Source organism: Schistocerca gregaria, chromosome 3 (assembly GCF_023897955.1).
Source record: "Schistocerca gregaria isolate iqSchGreg1 chromosome 3, iqSchGreg1.2, whole genome shotgun sequence".
Lineage (NCBI taxonomy): Eukaryota > Metazoa > Arthropoda > Insecta > Orthoptera > Acrididae > Schistocerca > Schistocerca gregaria.
Window position 1 is genome coordinate 688,019,506 of NC_064922.1, and position 17,464 is coordinate 688,036,969.

General features: G+C 40.8%; 1 protein-coding gene and 1 pseudogene across 3 annotated transcripts in view; one reads left to right on the forward strand and one right to left on the reverse strand.

Moving 5' to 3' along the window:
- LOC126356201 (zinc transporter ZIP11) overlaps positions 1-17,464 on the reverse strand; it is a 399,278-nt gene that overhangs the window by 301,021 nt on the left and 80,793 nt on the right. For all 3 annotated transcript variants that reach the window (XM_050007005.1, XM_050007004.1, XM_050007006.1), the window contains one exon: positions 3,609-3,678. In XM_050007005.1, the coding sequence (XP_049862962.1) occupies positions 3,609-3,678 (70 nt within the window). The remainder of the gene's footprint in view (positions 1-3,608; positions 3,679-17,464) is intronic.
- On the forward strand, positions 5,367-6,315 carry LOC126356202 (uncharacterized; annotated as a pseudogene).

A 17,464-nucleotide genomic window follows, 5' to 3' on the forward strand; every position in this document is an offset into this window, starting at 1 on the left:
CTCCATCGCAGTCTTTAACACTGGTAGCATGCCGCGACAGCGTGGACGTGAACCGTATGTGCAGTTGACGGACTTTGAGCGAGGGCGTATAGTGGGCATGCGGGAGGCCGGGTGGACGTACCGCCGAATTGCTCAACACGTGGGGCGTGAGGTCTCCACAGTACATCGATGTTGTAGCCAGTGGTCGGCGGAAGGTGCACGTGCCCGTCGACCTGGCACCGGACCGCAGCGACGCACGCATGCACGCCAAGACCGTAGGATCCTACGCAGTGCCGTAGGGGACCGCACCGCCACTTCCCAGCAAATTAGTGACACTGTTGCTCCTGGGGTATCGGCGAGGACCATTCGCAACCGTCTCCATGAATCTTGGCTACGGTCCCGCACACCGTTAGGCCGTCTTCCGCTCACGCCCCAACATCGTGCAGCCCGCCTCCAGTGGTGTCGCGACAGGCGTGAATGGAGGGACGAATGGAGACGTCTCGTCTTCAGCGATGAGAGTCGCTTCTGCCTTGGTGCCAATGATGGTCGTATGCGTGTTTGACGCCGTGCAGGTGAGCGCCACAATCAGGACTGCATACGACCGAGGCACACAAGGCCAACACCCGGCATCATGGTGTGGGGAGCGATCTCCTACACTGGACGTACACCTCTGGTGATCGTGGAGGGGACACTGAATAGTGCACGGCACATCCAAACCGTCATCGAACCCATCGTTCTACCATTCCTAGACCGGCAAGGGAACTTGCTGTTCCAACAGGACAATGCACGTCCGCATGTATCCCGTGCCACCCAACGTGCTCTAGAAGGTGTAAGTCAACTACCTTGGCCAGCAAGATCTCCGGATCTGTCTCCCATTGAGCATGTTTGGGACTGGATGAAACGTCGTCTCACGCAGTCTGCACGTCCAGCACGAACGCTGGTCCAACTGAGGCGCCAGGTGGAAATGGCATGGCAAGCCGTTCCACAGGACTACATTCAGCATCTCTACGATCGTCTCCATGGGAGAATAGCAGCCTGCATTGCTGCGAAAGGTGGGTATACACTGTACTAGTGCCGACATTGTGCATGCTCTGTTGCCTCTGTCTATGTGCCTGTGGTTCTGTCAGTGTGATCATGTGATGTATCTGACCCCAGGAATGTGTCAATAAAGTTTCCCCTTCCTGGGACAATGAATTCACGGTGTTCTTATTTCAATTTCCAGGAGTGTATTTACATCAAGTTGTCACTTATAATCATCTTGCTGCTGTCAGCATTAACTGTCACAGCAACAAAGCATACATGTTTATCAGACTTACATCTGCATGAAAATTACCAGAGTTTCATTTGTAGAACAGGTGCTAAGTATCTATTATTATGAAGTCAAATCAGAACTGAATCACAGAATTTTGCATGTCATCCATGGATCATTAAGGAATCACATTGATGTTGCATGTAAGAGGATTTATTGATCACCGTTCTAACTAAAAATGATACATAACTTTCAGAGACAAGTGCTGCCCCTGGAGTTAACACATGAGCTTTGAGAAACAACTGCCAAAATTCCTATTACTTTCATTCCCATTGTTATTTGGCAAATTCTTATCCTCTTCATAACATTTGAACACCCATTCTAAACAATATTTATGATACATGCATAACTTTCAGGCAAGAACATAACCAATCACATACTGTCATGTATACAAATTCAATATTCTTGTTTCTATACTGCCAATGAGGAAATAATACATAAGGTTTGTCCTTGTGAGTATAGGAGATCTTTACATACTGACACAACAGTGTTACATAGGAATAAGATTATGCCTCCACAGCATCTCCAAGATTTCTATACAAAAACTTTAGCAATAGAAGTTTCCCATAAGTAGGAACCAGTTTTTCAATGATTCCTAGTAACATTTTTTAAAATGAAAACAGTGAATTTTTGTGTTTGAACTAATTTCATTCCACTGATCCAGTTGCAATTTATTTATATAAATATTGTTAGTTGATAAGAATATGCTTGAGATAATGTCTTCTTTAACTTACTTCCACTTCAAAGTCTTACTGCAGGCTCTAAGAGACATTAGGGCTGCCAAAAATCTCGAAATACATGTACCGGTACACTTGACAGCACACAAAATGGCTGTGGTTGAAATTTTAATTATCCTCCATATTAAACCGGAGCCAATCACATTATTGGTTGCACAGATCTGCTCATATATGTAAAGAACACTAATGAGTGTGTGACAAAGCAAGCTGGGATGTATTTCATTTCCACTCTTGTTTTGTCATTTGCCTCCTTAAAATTCATTTTTTCACTTTTAAGTAATTACCATTAACATACTTGAGTATCATCTGCATTTTCATAAAACAGAAAGGTTGGCCCTCAGTTTTAAAGAATGTAATGCCAGATCTAATTTTGTGCTAAGTTTTATGTGTGTAATTGATTTTCTACTTTATTTTGACTATTCCTAGTAAATACTTTTCTAACAAGGTGAAATCAGTAATTGTTTCATAACTTAAATTCTACTGCCAACTTATAAACAAATATAAATTCTGTACTAACTGTAAACATTTGGAGGAACACCTAATAATATTCTTGAATGATCTATTTGGATCTATATTTAAACATATTAGCAAAGCCAGCTCTTCATTAATTCCAAAGTAATTAACAGTTTTGTCAAAGGTATTGTTTGCGTAACAATATCTGTTAATTTCATCAAACAAATAATTCGGCCTAACTCTTGTAGTATAAGAAACTGTTAAAAAGACACAATTTTTCGATGTATTCAGTAAATTTAACGAATTAAGTTTTAATTGTAATTTCTGTAAATTAAACATCAAACAATGTATAGTTTCAGTGCCTATTATTGTGAGGATATATACGGGCCCTGAACCAGTCAGTCCACGGCTGAGTTTCAGACAACAACATTGCATCAACTTAAATGTGAAATAAGTGTAACACAATTAGCCGTGTGTTAAAACAATGACAGTGTCTGTTCCATACGTATCTTTTTATTCTTCAAGAACTGTGAACTATTTGATTAGGTTCTTACTGCTCATAGTATGTGGATGGTTGCCTGCAGCCTATCAATGAGGCTTATCGAAAGTTAACGAATAGTGCACTGGCTATATAACTGTGTATCACTGGGGGGAGGGGGGGGGGGGGGGTTGCGAACAGTGAAAGTAAAGAACTGTGAAATGCAAATGTGCACACATTGGCTACATCATTTAAAGTAGTCAGTGTTGAACTTCCAACAACCATTTTTCAGCCAGTGTAGCAACGCAGTACATTGAAATCGAGGACAATAAATGAGGAAGACAAATGTCGCAAGTTTGGTTGAAAGATTAACAAAATTTTTACACTTACCAAAAGAACACACCATCTAAAAACATACAAGAAAACTGCACCATGTCATTTGTAGCATTGCAGACACAGTAAACAAAAATATAGCATGTCGTGTTTCATTCACATCAGTGCTGTACCAGGCTTTAATTCAGGCTGTGATTCCCACAAGTCAATCTCTTTGTTAAGTGTACAAGTCATTAACAGCAAAACAAGTAACTTCTACATGTGATAAGAAAAGAGACTTCAGTGAAAGTAAGAAAATACAAAAAAATATGGAACATACCTTGCATTTTCAAATGTTGCAGATGGGGAACTGCCAATGGCACCAAAGCCTACACCCACAGCAAGACCCTCTGGAAACACATGGGTATAGATGTAAGAATAATTTATACATTGGAAATGTTTCTTACATATGTTACCACACCTGAATTTTTCAAGAGGACAATATCTGTGTGTTTTTATAATAAGAGTTCAGTTTCAGGTATTTCAACAGCTTTCTTCACCATCACCATTTATTCCCAACTTCACAAAGTTTGGAACAGGTGTGTATAAACCACTTCCAGGTCATTCCATCCTTACATAGTTCTTGCCAATGTCTCTGAACACATTTCTCACAAATATTATGAGGTCTTACTCTAGGTCTTTGGTATGAAGCACATCTTCCAAAACATTGTTTCAAGTTCTTATATGATGAGTTGGTCTTCAGAAGACATCAATTATGCTGCCCATATTCTCTCTATTTGCTTCTCTTAGTATATTCATTCTGTAGACCAAATATCTCATTTCAGTTTGAGGGTGATTTCAAATTTATTTTTATCATTACTACAATAACTTGAAATTGCTAGCACCTGTCCTGTTGTTCAGAATTATCACTAACAGGAGTACACCTTCCACAGCTTTGTGCAATGCTTAAGATTATGATTGCAGTGTAACATATAACTCTGTTAAAGTGATGTGTTGCACCGACGAATGATGATTGCCACTGAGCCATGTGGGCTCAATACTCAATCGATTTCCTCCCTCTGGGATTGTCTTTGTCTCTTAACTTTGGACCTCATGAGTGGCACACTTGCTAGCAATAAAAGCAAGAAGCTGGTAGCCTTCATCACTTGTGAGGTCGGTGAGGAACTGGAATTTGTTTTGGAAGTGCAAGTGGCTCGAGGCTTTTGATGGTGTGGGGACCAATGGTCAAGCATAATGATGGTGGAGCATCTGGTTCACAAGCAGTCACTGTTTGTGCCGCCAAGTAGTTTTTGTTAGTGGCCATCCTAGCATGGTTTGGAGCCAATGGCTATGTGCAGTTGTTTTTGACCAGTCTGATACTAGCACAGGCAACCCAGTCTCTTGTTGTCTTAAAGAGCAGAAGAATGACCCTGTCCTGCCTCTCCTTCTCCTCCTCTTTCACCTACCTTCTGGTGGGTTTTGTGTCACCTTCATGCGTGATCAGACCCACTGCAATAAGGTTATTTGTTATAACTGTTTATTGAAGGCTGCTGTCTTGCATGTACCCTGCCCCCCGCCCCTCCACCCCCCTTTAAAAATAGTTGTTCATCACTTACAAAAAATTTACTTGGTATCAAAGTAGGGAAGATGTTTCATAATTAATGGTACCTATGTATGAGAAATTTTGCTAAATGTATTCAGTGCATTAAGTGATTACTGATTTTCTGAAGAACTGCAACTGGTTGCTTAATATGGTAACTGGGTAAAGCAGTTTACTGAAGGCTGCTGCCTTGCCTGACTCCCTTCAAATGTAATTGTTTGCTGCTTATGAAAATCTGTACTTTTGATTTTAATGTAATGACAAGTGGTTTTTATAATTAATGGTAGCTGTATATGAGAAGTTATTCTGAACTTCAGTAAGTTCTTCTAAACTTCAGTGCATTTGGCTGATTGTATCTGTGCATTAAATGGTCACTGATTTTAATAACTGCCTGTTGAAGGCTGTTGTCTTACCTGCTTCCCTTTAAATATTACTGTTTGCTGTTTGTAAAAAAAGCTGTTCTTGGTTTCAGTGTAATAACATGTGTTAAATATAGTTTGACCATAACGTTATCAGTGACGGAGTAGTGGAATTTTACGAAAGTATAGCTAGTGACAGTGTGCGTGATACGCTAGGGGTGCGAGCTGTTGTGGAGTAAGGAGGACAATGGCATCGAGTTCTGTGAGTTAAGAAGACCTTGAAAATGATTTTGAATTGTCTTCCCGGCGTTCACGCATCAGGACAGCAAGGGCCCGTACTGCTAACCCTCCAGCAAGACCCGGGGGTGGTGATGTTGAAGATGGAGGTGGAGGAGATGGGAAAACAGCAGACTCGCTAGATGTTAGTGGCAGTTTTCCAGCAGATCATGATGCTAGTCCTAAGCCTTTATCAAGAGCAAAGGAAAAAAGAATTAACAGATGTGTTCCTGTACGACAACCCATTACTGAACACGTCAACAGGGCAAACCACATGAACAATGGGAAACAACAGCAACGTGACCATAGAAAACTCCGTGAAAAGAGGTGCAGTACAGGAGTTGTTCATTTATCTTCAACAGAATCTACAGGTGGGAGCACTGGTGAGGATGAAGGCAAAATTCAGTCAGTTACAGCGGAGACACGCAGGAATACACAACATAATGAACATGTTGATCGTGAACCTGCAGAGGATCGTGTCACTCACAAACCATTCCAACAGAGGAGGAAAAAAAGTCCATCAGATCTTGAAGCAGATGATGAAGATAATCAAGAGTTTCACAGCTTGAACCAATCAGATTCTACAGTTAGCAGTCTTGTGCATGCTTCTGACAGCCATAGTCGACAGCGTCCTGGTACACCTACAGGAGATAACCCAGAAGAGTTGCTGGAGAGAGCTCAGGAAGAGAATCGAAGACTGCTTTCACTACTGGAGGACCGTGATCGTAAGATTACCACTTTGGAAGCACGCATAGCACAGATACAATTCGAGACTGCACTTGAACGAAAACTAATCTAATCTTCTGAGACATTCAATGAACTTCTCTGTGAACTTCCTCCTGCAGCTGACTATTCAGTCAGTGTTGTTTGTTTGTTGAAGGTCTATATCCTGATATCTATTTGACAGCAATTAATTAAAAGCCTGGTAACTGTTTGAATAGAATTTGTTTGGTGCTATATTTCCTTTCCTCTAAACCTGCTGAACACTGTAGCAACCATGTGAGAACTCCAGTCCTTCCATTTTGGGACACATCCAGAACCTCCCTATCACAGTTTCATCTATCAGCCACTAAGCATGTACTGCCCCATTGACATCGAGGTCATCAGAACCAGAGAACAAGCTTGGTCTGTTCCAAGGATGAGGAAGGAAATTTGCCATACCATTTCAAAAGAACGATTCTGGCATTTGCCTGAAGCAATTTAGAGTAATCACAGAAAACCTAAATGTGGCTGCCTAATACCAGATTTCAACAGGTGTCCTCCTCACTGTGAGTCTAATGTTTGTCATCGGAGAGAAAAAAAAAAAAAAAAAAAAAAAAAAAAAAAAAAAAAAAAAAAAATTTGAATAGTGAATTTATACTTGTGTTAAATTTGGGAGTTTTATCTTGTTTACAAATGAAATCTGTTGTAGATGGATGCAGCCACTTCTGCATTGCAGGACGACCACAGCTGCTTTATCACACTTCGCAATATCTGCTGGCTTGGCATCTTGTCCTTCCTGGGAGATGTGCTGTGCACCATAGAACAAGTACTGAGACTATCAGCATTATGTCACACACAAGAAAAGAAGGTGAACTGTTATTCTAAAGAGAACTGTGATTCAAGTTGTACTGAGGCTGTGTAATGTATGAGGTGTATTGTAATTGATAGATTACTATACTCACATATGAGGAGAAGCATTAGTTATCAGTTTAGAAGCATATCAAAAATTAGATAAGTACTTTCAGATTTTCAGCACAGATATAGCTGCAGTGCACAAGAAGTTATTTATCACAACTATATGGTTTTGTTGGATGATAATTCAAGAGATATCAATCAATAATTCAAGGGTATCGGAGATAGCAACCTCGACTCATACAGCATTTCCATGTACAAGACACATTGTAGTGTATCTAAGTGATTAGTGAGATGGCTAAACAGTAACATAAAAAATATATGGTGTGACAATATTCACAGTTCACACAATCCTATGTAAGACAGTATATTTCTCCCATTTAAGATAAATTTAAAGTGTAGTGTGGTTCCAAATACAAGTTATCAAAACAGAAATTTGTAAAGCATATGTGGTGGCCTCAGCACCCCACATTTCTGCACAGTGAACTGGCCACACCATTACAGGAATTTACAAACAACACACTACCTGCTGAAGTTTACAAGTGTGCTCTTAGACTGGTTCAACAATAGAGTCAAAGTTCTTGGACAAGAGTTGCTAAGCATTTAATTGTATAAAAGAAATCAGTGGTTCGATCACAACAGTCATGTTTATTCGCTACCTGTACTATATGTTTCGTGCTGAAGTGAAATATTGTGGGAATATCTTGAAGTTACAATTAGATTACTTTAAAAAATCTACCAGTGAAAAATTGTTCTGTTCTGTTCCTGAATTAAAAAAACAAAAGCAAAAAGAGAATGATAATTAAAGAAAAAAAGAAGGAATGAAAACAATGCATGTGAGGGAGTTAGCACATGAAAGTAATTAAATTGTCTTCATTACTGGTAGGACATCAAACTTACAATTGGTGTCTGCAGACTGAGCTTCATGCCAGTTAATAATAATAATAATAATAATAATAATAACAATGATAATGATGGTGGTGGTGGTGATGACACTGTGGCTTAAAATACACAAATATAAATGTTTTTAAAAACAGTCACAATTTAATATTTTCTGTCAAGATTCATAAAATACATGTATGTGAATTATTGTACTGAACTACACATACACTACCTGATCTAAGGTATCCGAACACCAAGTATCGGTCAAGAGAGCTCAATGACTTTTAATATGGAGTAGTAATTGGATGTCACATGAGTAACTAATCTCCATCAAGGGCATTTCAACCCTTCTAAAGCTGCCCACGTCACACTTTGGTGAAATGTAATGGAACAGCCACAGCTAAACCAAGACCAGGCAGATATCACTCATGTACTCACGGGGATGACTTTCAAGCACTGTGAAGGGTAGTTGCAAAAAGATGCATGAAATCAGTGGAAGGAATCACATGCTGTACAGTGTGTACCCAGACATAACTTCGACCAGGAGTCTCATTGACTGGAGAAGAACTGTCTTCAGGTCTAAGTCCGGCTTTGAATTGAGCCCCAATGTCCAGTGAAGATATGTCTGGAGACACCCCGGACAGTAGTACAGTATCAATGAGACTACCACCTACTACACAGCCCTAAACAACTAAGAGAGAAGGTCCAAGGTACCACTTCTTTTGATAGCAGAACCCCTTTGGTTGTCATCCTCAAGACCCTTACAGCATAGTAGTCTGTTGGTAATATTCTACACCTCATTTTGCTTTCGTTCCTGGGAAGCCACCCTGGACTTACGTTACAGAAAGATAATGCCTGCAGCATGCACTGCCTGTCTCCATGCTTGCCAAATGCTACTTTGACCAGCAAGGTCACCAGGTCTCTCGCCAACTGAGAACGTTCAGAGCATTATGAGCAGCGCTCTCAACTCAGTTTGGGCATTTGATGAGTGCCAAGCCAAATAACTGCTTGCATAAGGGTCAGTGGTGGACCAATGCATTACTGACTTGCTCAATTTTTGAAGCTCTTAATCGGGAATGAATCATCCATTTGGATAATTTCTTCATCATGTGTCAGTTAAAAAAAAAGGGGGGGGGGGAGAGAGAGAGAGAGAGAGAGAGAGAGAGAGAGAGAGAGAGAGAGAGAGAGAGAGAGAGAGAGAGAGTGCAACTGCACTGGATGTTATGGAGAGGAAGAAGCATGAAGGACTGGCTGACGACTGTATCGGGCTTTGTGGGTCAACTAATACTTCACACTGAAGATAAAGAACATTATTTTTATTTCTATTTTTTTCTTTTTTTTTGCTACATATGTCTAGAAGTGAGAATACACTGGGTGTAAGCACTCATCTAAAATACTGACAGACAACACTTGGCAACAAGAAAAATAACATTACATCTATCCCCTTATGAAATTTGTCATGAAGAACCAGACAATTTGAACGTAACAGTAGATTCATATTATAATACTAGGAAGAAAAATGGCGTGAACTATCCACAAATTTAGCTTTCTTTCTCACAAGACGAAAGTAAAAACCCATAAAACTATTTATCAGCTTGATTTGAGTAAATATGCTCAGGATCAATGAAACCAGTTTTGAAACCACATTTTGAAAACATTTGTGCTTGACAGCTTATTCTGTTCCAGAGATGAACATATGAAAAGTTAATATCAATGTGTAGTTTGGTAACTTTTATTGAATATCACTGTGGATTAAGATTACAAACAAGTTTTATAGTTAATGTTCAGTCATATTCAAAACACCTTGCTAAATAATTATGAAATGTAGTAGTCTAAGCTTGCTAAGATTGTGAAAAATGTGCCAAAGGTGTTGTGTCTGCAGCAGGGTATGGACATAGATGGATTTAGTGTGTCCAACTGCTTGGTGCCTGAATTGCACAATTACTAAAGCCCACAGTGTTAGTACTTTAATGTCAACATGCATCATCATGTAGATAGTCATACATTCCACTTACATGTTTCTATACTGTGATGGCTTGTAAAGCTGTCACTGTTGTGGTCGTCAGTCCAAAGACTGGTTTGATGCAATTCTCCATGCTACCTTATCCTTTGCAAGCCTCTTCAAATAATCACTGCTTACTGCATTTATCACTTGGGCTCCTAACAGTGATCCCTTGATGTCTCAGAATGTGGCCTATCAAATAATCCCTTCTTTCAGTCACATTATGCCACAAATTTCTTTTCTCCCCAGTTCTATTCCGATCCTTCTCTTTGGTTACATAATCTACTCATCAAACTTCAGCATTCTTCTGTAACAAACACCACATTTCAAAAGCTTCTGTTTTCTTCTTGACTGACATGTTTATCATCCATGTTTCACTACCGTATGTGCCTGTAATCCAGACAAATAAAATACCTTCAGAAAAGATTTCCTAACATAAAAAACTACACTACATCGTAAGTTATTTTATGGCCAAAATATCAAAACTCATCAACTTCTTTTGGTGTCCCATTTCCTAATTCAATTCCTTCAGCATCACCTGATTTAATTCGACTATGTTCCGTTATCCTTGTTTTGTTTTTGTTGATATTCATCTTATATTCTTATTTCAAAACACTGTCCATGCCAGTCAACTGTTCTTCAAAATCCTTTACTGTCTCTGACAGAATTACATCGTCATCAGCAAACTGTAAAAATTTTCTCTCTTCTCCCTGAACTTTAATTCCTTATCCAAGATATTCTTTGGTTTCCTTCAATAGTTACTCATTGTACAGATTCAGTAACATTGGAAATTGGTTACAACCCTGTCTCACATCCTTCTCAACCATTGCTTCCCTTTCATGCCCCTCGACTCACGTAACTGCTGTCTTATTTTACCAATACCACCTTCAGTATTTCAAATAGTGTATTCCTGTGAACACTGTCTAAAGCTTTCTCTAACACTACAAAAGCTATGAACATAGGTTAGTCTTTTCTTAACATATCTTCTATGAGAAGTCGCGAAGTCAGTATTGCCGTAAGTGTTCCTACATTTCTCCCGAACCAAAACTGATCTTCCCTGAGGTCGTCATCTATCAATTTTTTACTGCTGTGTAATGTGTGTTAGTATCTTGCAACCATGACTTAGTAAATTGATACTTTGGTAATATTTACACTTATCAGCACCTGCTTTCTTTGAATTGGAATTGCCTGTCTCTTACATCTTGCATAACAGGCAGAATTATTTTGTTACAGATGGCTGTCCCAAGGATATTGGTATTTCTGATGGTATGTCATCTACTCTAGACACCTTGTTTTGACTCAGGTCTTTCAGTGGTCTGTCAAATTCTTCTCACAGTGTCATATCTCCCATTTCATCTTTACCTATGTCCTCTTCCTTTTCAATAATATCAACTTCAAGTACATTTCCCTTGGGTAGCCGCTCTATTAAGTCCTTCACAACCTTTCAGCTTTCTGTTCTTTACTTCATACTGGTTATCCATGTGAGCTGTTGATATTCATACAACTGCATCTCTTTTGTTGAAAGATCTCTTTAATTTTCCTACAGATGATATCTACCTTGCCTCCATTGATGTGTGCTTCTATATACTTATATCTCTCATTTAGCCATTCCTGTTTAGCCATTTTACACTTCATGTAGACATCATTCTTTATACGTTTATGTTCTCTTTTGCCTGATTCATTAGCTGCATCTTTATATTTTCTCCTTTCATCCATTAAATTCAATATATCCAGGGATATTCAACGATTTCTACTAGACTTTATCTTTTTACCTATTTAATCCTCTGTTGCCTTCATTAATTCATCTCTCAAAGGCACCCATTCAACTTCTGCAATATGCCTTTCCCCTGCTGTAATCAATCATTGCCTAATGCTCCCTCTGAAACTTTCAACCGCCTTTGGTTCTTTCAACTTGTCCAGATCCCATCTCCTTCATTTCCTACCTCTTTGCAATTTCTTCAGGTTTAATCTACAGTTCATAAACAGTACCCATCTACTCTTCAAAATGTCTTAAAAGTTTAAAATATCTGGCTCCAAAATCTGTCTTATCACTATATAATCAATCAGAAACCTTCCAGTCCCTCCAGGTCTCTTATGATCAAATTATGCTGTGCGGTAAATTCTACTAGGTGGCTTCTCCTTTCATTCGTTTCCCTTAGTCCATATTCACCTACTATATTTGCTTCTCTTCCTTTTCCTTCCATCGAATTCCAGTTCCTCCTCACAAATAAATTTTCGTCTCCCTTAACCATCTGAATAACTTCTTTTATCTCATCAAACATTTCTCCAATCTCTTCATCATCTGCAAATCTAGTTGGCATATAAACTTGTACTACAGTATCAGGTCTGGGCTTCATGTCTATCTTGGGTACGATAATGTGTTTGCTATACTGTTAATAGTAGCTTACCCGCATTCCTACTTTCTTATTCTTTAATAGACAAACTCCTGCATTACCCCTATTTGATTTTCTATTTATAACCATGTACTCATCTGACCAGAAGTCCTATTCCTCCTGCCAGCAAACTTCACTAATTCCCAATACATTTAACTTCAACCTATCCATTTCCCTTTTTAAATGTTCTAACCTATCTGGCTAAGGGAATAGAAACAAAGAATGACAATTATGTTCCTCCTAATAATACTTTTTGATAGAGGCTTCGCAGAAAGTCTCTTTCATGATATTTTGAATTGAAAGCTGATCTGTCAAAATTAATGTCACAAATAAATGTTGAAGGAAAGTTCTGGTAGACTAAATACTTCAATGAGTGGTCGATAGGAACATGCAGATAGCTGGCTTTTGGAGGAATTCTTTTTTGGGCTAGAGTAAAATTCTGTGTGTGTGTGTGTGTGTGTGTGTGTGTGTGTGTGTGTGTGTGTGTGTGTGTGTGTGTGTACAACCCCCTCCCCCCCCTGCCCCCCAAAACACACCTATGCCCCTACATGCCTAGACAAATAGTGCCAGTGCTGTGTTTCACCAGCTGGTCTACACTGTTGTGGAGGTTGTGACAGATGGGGTGGATTGGGGGGGGGGGGGGGGGGGGAAGGCAAGAGGCAGGGAGAAGGGTTGAGGGGATAGGTGACTAGTGGCTCGGAGGGAGGCAGTCGATTTGCCAGATAGGAATGTGGGAAGAAGAGGTGGCAGGTACATGGGCTAAGTCCATGAGGCACAGTTATTGGAGCTAGTGGGGAGTGGTGCACAATGAAGATGATGCGTGGGCATGAATTAGGAGGAGTGACAGGACAGGGGAAAAGGAAAGTGTTGGGTAGAGTGTGCAGGGATGGTGTGTTATTGGAGATTGTCGCCAAGATAATTACAGAAGTGAAGGACGTGTAGCAAGGATAACTGCCATCTGCGTAGTTCAGAGAAACTGGTGGTTTAGCAAAGGATATAAATGGTACAGGTTGTGAAACAGCCACTGAAACTGAGTATGTTGTGCTAAGCTGCATGCTGTGCCACTGCATGGTCAACTTTTTTCTTGGCAGCATTTTGGCAGTCACCATTCATACTGGTGCACAGATGGTTGTTAGTCATATCAAAATAAAAACTGTGCAGCATTTTCAACAGAGTTGGTATGTGAGTTGGCTGCCTTTTGATGTGGTAAGATAGGCCTGTGACAGGACTGGATTAGATAGTGCTGGGTGGGTGTGTTGGGCTAGTCTTGCACCTGAGTGTTCTACATGGATATGATCTCTGTGGCAAGGGATTAGGAGTGGGAGTGGGAATGGCATAGGGATTAACTAGGGTGTTGTGTGGGTTGGGAGGGTGATAGAACACCGCTTTGGGAAGAGTGGTGGTGGGGGGGATCTCGAGTAAGATGTCTCTCATTTCAGAGCATGATAAGCTATAATCTGTCCTGATGAAGGATATGGTTCAGTTCTTCCAGTACTCGTTCATATTAGCTGGCAACAGAGGCACTCCTTTTTAGCTGATTCTTGGGAGGGGCAGATGTGCATGGGGCTATATTATAGGAAATCTGTTTGTAGACTCAGTCTGGAGGTTAGTGCCTACCTGTGAAGGCCTTGCTGAGGCATTCAACACACTGGGTCAGGCAGTTCTCATCACTGCAGATACGGTGTCCATGAGTGGCTACTCGGTATGGGAGGAACTTTTGAGTGTGGAGGAGATGGCAGTTGTCAAAATGCAGGTACTGTTGGTAGTTAGTTGGTTTAATGTGAATGTGTGGATGGAGCCATCAGAGAGCTGAAGTTCAGCATCCAAGAAGGTAGCACATTGGGTTGAGGAGGACCAGGCCAAGTGGATGGCGAGCAGGTCTTGAGTTTGTGAAGGAATGGGGATAGAGTGTCCTGTCCCTGAGTTCAGTGCATGACCATAATATCATCAATGTACCTGAACCGAACTAGGGGTGGGAGTTTTGGGAGACTGTAAAGGTTTCCTCTGGATGGTCCCACATACAAATTGACATTGGAATGTGCCATGTGAGTGTCCAAGGCTGTGCCACAGAGTTGATTGTATACCTTCTCCTGAAAGGAAAAGTAGTTGTGAGTCAGGATATAGTAGGAAAGGTCTACAAAGGATGATATGGTGGGTTCAGAGTCTGAAGGACATGATGAGAGATAGTGTTCCATAGCAGCAAGGCAATCCATGGGCATAAAGGATGTTGGTGTATGGGAAGGTGGCAGCAACAGTAACAAGTATAATTTGGTTAGTAGGGGGAGGGGGGTCTTAGTTGGAAGTCAGTATGAACTGGGAGTGGCAAGTTCCAGTGATAGGATTAGGTTGATGGGATTAGTGGCAAGGCAGTATTTCCACTGTGGGGATCAGGAGAAGGCAAGTAGGGTTTTAAGAATAATAACAAGATTAAACTTGAGTGTGGTGCAGATGGTGAGGTTTTTGGTGGAAAGTTTAACAACAGTGTTTGGGTTTGCTTGGGTTTAGGGTTTGTGGAGTGTTGGGAAGAAGTTTTGGAGGACATGGTAAATTGTAAGTCAGCTAGGCAGAGGCTAGGTACTATGAGGGGTTGACAAGGTGGTTCACCGTGAGTAGGATGGGTGTTCATGGATAGAACCACTTCCTGGGAGCAGCTGGTGAACTTCCAGGAATTCCTTACCTCCATTTTAGACTCCCCATCCTTCCCCATGTCTCTTCCTAAGAACACTAACCTTACAACAGATGAAAGGAGACTCATATACAGCAGATCCTGGCTAACCATGCTCCCTGCAGACAAAGACTCTGCCAGGATTGTGATGAATCAGTGACTACCTGACTGAAGAGGCCTCTGCAAACTGTCTCGACTTTTCTGCCAAGAAGGTCGGCCATAGAGATCCCATCACAGAAGTATAATATCAACTCTGATCCCTACTAAAATTCACAGACTCTTCTCTAATATTTCCCTAAAATCCAAAAACCCAACAATTCTGGATGCCCCATTGTAGCTGGCTATTCTGCCTCTGCTGAAACAACCTCTGCATCTGTTGACCAACACCTCCAACCAAGAGCCAGAAATCTAGCCTCCCACATCAAAGATAATAACAACTTTCTCCAACAAGTCTCCACCACCACCCAAACCCACAATCTCATTCCTTATACACCCTACCAGCTATATCCTGACTCAAAACTACTTTTCCTTTGAAGAGAAGGTATACAAACAATTTCACAGCACAGTCATGGGCACCTGCATGGCACCCTCATCAGCCAATATGACCCTGGACTGGACCAACTGAACCATACATTTCATCACAGTTTTGATTATTTCTTAGTGTGCCCTAAAATGTGAAACATCCTACCAAAGAATGCCCCCCCCCCCCCCCCCAGCCCTCCCAAAGTGGTGTTCAACTGCCCAGCCATCCTACACATCATCCTAGCCCATCACTATGCCATTCCCACTCCTGTACTCCTGTGGTATGCATGTGGTAAACCAATGTGCAAGACCTGCTCAATCCATCCATGCAGAACTTCCTACTCCAGTCTTGTCACAGGCCTATCCTATCACATTAGAAGGTGGGCCACTTGTGAAAGCAGCCATGTCATAAACCAACCCTGTTGCAAACACTGCACAGCTTTTTATGTTGGTATGACTGCCAACTAGCAGTCCATCAGGATGAATGGCCACTGCCAAACTGTTGCCATGAACAAAGTTGATTGCTTGTTGGCACAACGTGCAGCTGAGCACAACATACTCAATTTCAATAGCTGCTTCACAATCCAGACCGTCTAGGTCCTTTCCTCCACCACCAGCTTCTCTGAACTATGCAGACGGGAGTTATCATTGCAACACGTCCTTCTGTCATGTAATCATCTTGGCCCCAATCTATGGTAACCCGCCATCCCCAAAAAATCCACCCAACAGTTTCCCTTGCCCCCACCCTGTCACTCACGCCCATTTCAGGTTCCTGCATCATCTTCAGCGTGTACTGCAACCCACTAACTCCTACAACCTTGTAGCACATACCTAACTTGTATGTCTGCCATCCCTCTCTCCGTATTACTACTCAGCAAACTGACTGTCTCCTCCTGTGCCACTAGCCATATCAGCCACAAGCCACCTCCCTGCCTCTCACCTCTCTCCCCCTCTACACACCCCACCTGATAAAGCTCTCACCATAAACTAGGCCACCTGCCACCGGCACTGCTTGTATAACTGGCAAATTGTAATGGTATAGACATGAGTGCATGCACATTTGTTTGTGCTTGCATTTATACATCTACATCTACATGGATACCCTGCAAATCACATTTAAGTGCCTGGCAGAGGGTTCATCGAATCACCTACACAATAATTCTCTAATACTCCAATCTCATATAGCGCACAGAAGAAATGAACACCTGTATCTTTCCATGCAAACTCTGATTTCCCTTATTTTATTATGATGATCATTTCTCCTTATGTAGGTTGGTGTTAACAAAATATTTTCGGATTTGGAGGAGAAAGTTGGTGATTGCAATTTTGTGAGAAGATTCCAGCACAACATAAAACACCTTTGTTTTAATGATGTCCACTCCATCATGTATCATTTCAGTGACACTTTCTCCCATACTTCGCAATAATACATAACATGCTGCCTTTCTTTGAACTTTCTCAATGTACTCCATCAATCCTATCTGGTTAGGATCCCACACTGTGCAGCAGTATTCTAAAATAGGACAGACAAGCATAATATAAGCAGTCTCTTTAGTAGATCTGCTACTTTTCTAAGTGTCCTGCTTATAAAACATAGTCTTCAGATAGCCTTCCTCACAATACTTTCTGTGTGTTCCTTCCAATTTAAGTTGTTCGTAATTGTAATTCCCATGTATTTGGTTGAATTCATGGCCTTTAGATTTGACAGATTTATCATGTAACTGAAGTTTAATGAATTCCTTTTAGCACTCATGTAAATGACATCACACTTTTCATTATTTATGGTTAATTGCCAATTTTCGCACAATACAGATATGTTTTCTGAATCATTTTGCAATTTGTTTTGATCTTATGATGACTTTACAAGTCAATAAATGACAGCA